The sequence below is a fragment of the Trichinella spiralis genome (assembly GCF_000181795.1).
Source record: "Trichinella spiralis strain ISS 195 chromosome Unknown Scfld1285, whole genome shotgun sequence".
Lineage (NCBI taxonomy): Eukaryota > Metazoa > Nematoda > Enoplea > Trichinellida > Trichinellidae > Trichinella > Trichinella spiralis.
The window spans coordinates 1-4,576 of record NW_003528224.1 but is presented as its reverse complement, the minus strand read 5'-3'; the positions used below and the strand labels follow the sequence as shown (position 1 = coordinate 4,576).

Sequence of the window (4,576 nt, the reverse complement as noted above, 5' to 3'; positions counted from 1 at the left end):
AAAATTCATTTCAAAAAATTAATAAGTGAATAAGAAGTATAAAATATTGGAGATGGATATTCGAAGCGGTCGGGTTGATTTTTCTCACCTTCTCAGACCATTTTTCTTCGCTCATTTCAGCTACATTGGAACAATGCATTACACTATTATGAACAATTATGGTGAAAGTTTCACGATCGTGGGTAGATAAGGCAAAATGGACGAAAACAGAAAAACAACTGCTTCACATGGCACTGTTGACAATAAGACATGACGAAGCTTTGTTTTCATTGGCCAAAAAATGTTGTTTATGCATCCATCCCGGCCTGCAGGTCAGGCAGAAAACCAATCCCCGAAAGATACATCATGCATGGATGGGCCAGAACGGGGAAAAGATTATGCAAAAAACAATACTACGGGAATGAGCGGGGGAACAGCAGGCAGGCTTGATTCTGGAGAAACCAAACACCGCTTGACCGCATGAGTCATGCCGACGAAAGATGCCACGCAACAAGGAAGAAACAATAAGGTCAATGACCTCTGGTCCTCTTCAAATATCAGAGGGGTTCGTTCTCGAAAACATGCGTCAATAAAAGAATGTTTACCAATTAATTGGCTTAATACTATCACAGCTCTCTTTTTTGCCCAATTCATTAAAATTTTACACTTTTTCAGCAACCAATGCCCAACAACTACATATGGAATATATGATATAAAACAAAAAAAATTAAAAAAACAAATAAAAAAATAAGTAAATAAATAAATAAATATATATATATGTGAATGAAAGCTTTTCAAGAACAAAACTGCCAACCAGTACATTGTCATATGTACAATCTTATCAGCTGATCACATCTTGATCCAATTTGTGCAATAGAAAATTCATTTGTTGAAGAGAAAAATAAGCTAATCAACAACACTGTGGCTAGAAATTGTCTGCTCATTGTAAAAGAAAAAAAAATAGACGAATCCCGATTTAACTGAAAGCCCAGCTGGAGCAAGCTGGAAAAAACAACCAACTAGTAATTGTTTGAACTGTGCTGAAAATGGTGCAGCCATGCTGAGAATTATTAGCTGGAACAATGCCTTGCAACACATGCTCAAAACTGTTTTCAAGCTCTAGATATTCATTCAAAACAATCGAAGTAATTAAAAAAATACCTCACACAAAGCCTTGAATAACATTTACTGATAATAACAAAATATTTATGGTAAATATCAAAAATTCTGACCACACACTCAGATTGCATCAACCAAACTAACAAAATTATTCTAGATATGTATTATATACATAAATGATTTTGCATTTTGTAAAGAAAATGGAAGGAGAACAGCCATCTATATATCGAATGCGTAAAAGATGAAAATTTGAAAAGCATTACACAGAATACGAATGATGAACAAAGTGAACTGGTGATTAAATTAAGAAAACAATGTTTTAAATATGGGAAAGGCTATTTTTACCTCTGTTTTGGTAAGAAGAACAAGAAGATCAATGAAATAAAAGCAGAATTGCAAAATTGATAAAAAAGCTAAGTACTGACGATATCAATGAAAGAACAACAACACAACGTTAACGTTGTAGTGTGAGAGCTGTGTTCACGAGTGTATGTCTGCAGCATTAGCAGTGTCCACAATAACAACAACAACAACAACAACAACAACAACAAGCACAACGACGACAACAACAACAACAACAACAACAACAGATCAATTCCCAACCACGGACAGTGACCGAGAAATGTCGCACGCCGGATTCAGACGATTACGAACATCAGTAAACACACCAATGTGTAAACAAGTTTATACAACGCTTTGGTGGTTGCGATCGACTCCCACTGCCCTAGCAAGCCTAAGCTGTATTGAAACCGCACCCGTCAGCGTTAATGAGACGCCGGAAGCTAGGAAGACGGACAACACAACAAGAAAGCAATAGTATATATATATATAGATAGATAGATATAGTGAAGTGTACAGCCGCAGAGGGCCTTCTCAATCAACAATGATCGATCGATCTGTTTTCGGTTTTAGCAAAGAACGCCGCCTGGCCAAAGACCGAAGCTTCGAACAGCTGGCACCAGTGGTGAAACGCCTCAAAGTGCCATCAAATCTCAATAATCGTTTACAACAAACAACATCACTCCTAGAATTAATATGTCTACTACTACATCAACCAGTTTTTCATGTCATCTTTTCACGCTGTCATTTTGCAGAAATGTGCAACTGTTGTGCAACAAGATATCTGTGAAAGCAAACGCAAACCAACTGAAAAGCATTGTTATTATTATTATATGTGCACATATATTCTTCATTAGCAATCGCTAAATTAATGAAGCATTGAAGCTATTCAAAATTGCAACTACAAAATTATATATTATTTTTTTGCTTGTTAATTTACATTTCAATTATTTGGACATCAAAAAAAAGGAAAATGAACCCCTGCTAACCACAGTTAAACTTCCTTCTATTTGTCGTCAATAAGTAAGTAAATGAATAAACTTTGAAACCGCAGAAATAAACATCACAATCGTATACAAATAAAAATGAAATACACACCATCCATTGCTATAAAATGGAGATAATGAGAAAAAGAAATAATGAAACTTTAAATTTCACAATAACTTTTAATCCCAATACCAACGTACTAGTTCACCTTAAATGACCTTATTGATGTGATGATCATAGTATTACCGTAAAACGAAAATAACATATACTACTTCTGTGACTTGTTCATCACCATGAAGTTCAATAATTATATGCAATATGTGTTTATTTTCTTTATAAATCCAGCATATTTACATTTTCAACATGAATAAATGTCACTCGTATGCGATTGTGTTCTATTAGCTATCTGCCGCTTGATCAACAATAGTCACTGTTTATAATTCACTACTTGATCAAAAAGCAACCAAAAACTGTGACCAACAAAAAACTACAAGAGGAAGAAGAACAGAGGAATAAAAACTTTAACATGCAAAGTGGTGATGCAGTTGATATGCAGACAGACCCAAAAAATGATAATGCATCCGCATTCATTCATGTAGCTGAAGTTATTCATTTCCCGCTGTTTAATATTTTTGTTAACAACTAATTTATTTCTTCAGATGTTATGCGGAAAAAATATTTCAATGTGTCATGTTAAATGTGAAAATAATTTTCAAGAAAGTGTGTGTCCATTTCACTTAAACTGATGCACTGTAAAAGAATGTCATGTTGAAAAATGTGCCGCAGATAAAAAGGAAAAATTGGAACGATAAAATTGAAATAAAATAAGAAATATTAATATTATCTATAGCATGAACGAAATTACTCTACCTTACCACACCCGTTAAAAATAACAGAATAAAATTTCCACTGAACAACAAATTTGGTTCAATTGGATCGATCATCGATTGATTTGCTTGATGCAGATTTTTAACAAATCAAGCACAATTCAACATTGGCATATAATACTACTTCTAATAATATTAATTATAATAATAATAATTATTATTATTATTATTAATATGAGTAATAAATTTTTGATTTCAAAAAGAAAAATAAAACAATATCAAAAAGGCAAAAATAATCTCCAGTTGTTTATGAACTAAACTTTGGACTCAAATGAAAAGCCCGTGAAAAAGATAAGAAAACAAACCATGAATCATTGGGAAAGCGTGTTGATGGTTCATATCACAACCAAATTGACACACAACTGAAAACTTGCATTTTCAAAATCTATGAGACGAGTGCAATTTACTCTTTTTCAATCGATTGCGTGTACAGCTGCCGTAGAAGTCAATAAACGCTTTTCAAAATTGACAGCAAAAAGTGATAAACATGGCAACGAAGGAAAAAAGGAAGAAAAAACCACATATATCATATGCAGATATAAACATACACATACACACATATATACATATGTATATATGTATATATATGTATGCATGTACGGACACACACACACACACTCACATAGATGTATATAGATATATATATATATATATATATATATTTACATAGATATACATATACATGTATACAAGTATGTAGATGCATGTGGAAAGAGAAGTAAGAATAACAAACCATGAACAGCGGTAAGAAGAGCTTCACTTCTGTACAGAACGATAAAAGGAAAGATTCGCTCGGGCCGTTTTCTTGCCAATTCACTGCCGATCAAACGAAACATTTTTAAGCCAGAGTGTCATTTTCAAATCAATAAGCGAACATAGAAACAAGTAAACAAAGTTGTTTCTGCGTAAGCTGCCGCATCAACCAACAAAATTAGCCTCGTCCCTCTGCGCCGAGAGAACCGTCATAAATATGACGTCGTCATAAAGTCCAAAAATTTTGACCAAAAGCATGAGACAAATAAATAAATGAATAAATAAATAAACAATAACCATGCATCACACCCGTCAGTGGAAAAATATTCGCAAACAAATTTCCTCAGTTAAATCATTTTTACCGTTTTGTTCATTGCTTCAACACTCCGAATAGTTTATTGTTCTTTAAGTTTTGTTTCTTTTCCCATGCATAATAAATCGATTATTGAATATTATTTTTAATTCAATTTTTTAAAATAATTGAAAATGCTGGGAAACTGAAGCTCTTGGAA

The 4,576-nt window shown here is 33.3% G+C and overlaps 1 protein-coding gene across 1 annotated transcript; it reads left to right on the top strand.

Moving 5' to 3' along the window:
* The first annotated feature begins 1,423 nt into the window (after positions 1-1,423).
* On the top strand, positions 1,424-2,227 carry Tsp_12416 (conserved hypothetical protein). The gene is made up of 3 exons (XM_003370047.1): positions 1,424-1,453; positions 1,565-1,861; positions 1,931-2,227. Exons 1-3 carry the CDS (start codon positions 1,424-1,426, stop codon positions 2,225-2,227), a joined length of 624 nt encoding a protein of 207 aa, XP_003370095.1.
* Positions 2,228-4,576: the final 2,349 nt, after the last annotated feature.

Coding starts and splice junctions, on each gene's coding strand:
- Tsp_12416 (XM_003370047.1), top strand. CDS start 1,424: ATGGGAAAGGCTATTTTTACCTCTGTTTTG. Junction 1,454..1,564: donor CTATTTTTACCTCTGTTTTG/GTAAGAAGAACA, acceptor TTAACGTTGTAG/TGTGAGAGCTGTGTTCACGA. Junction 1,862..1,930: donor TTGAAACCGCACCCGTCAGC/GTTAATGAGACG, acceptor ATATATATATAG/ATAGATAGATATAGTGAAGT.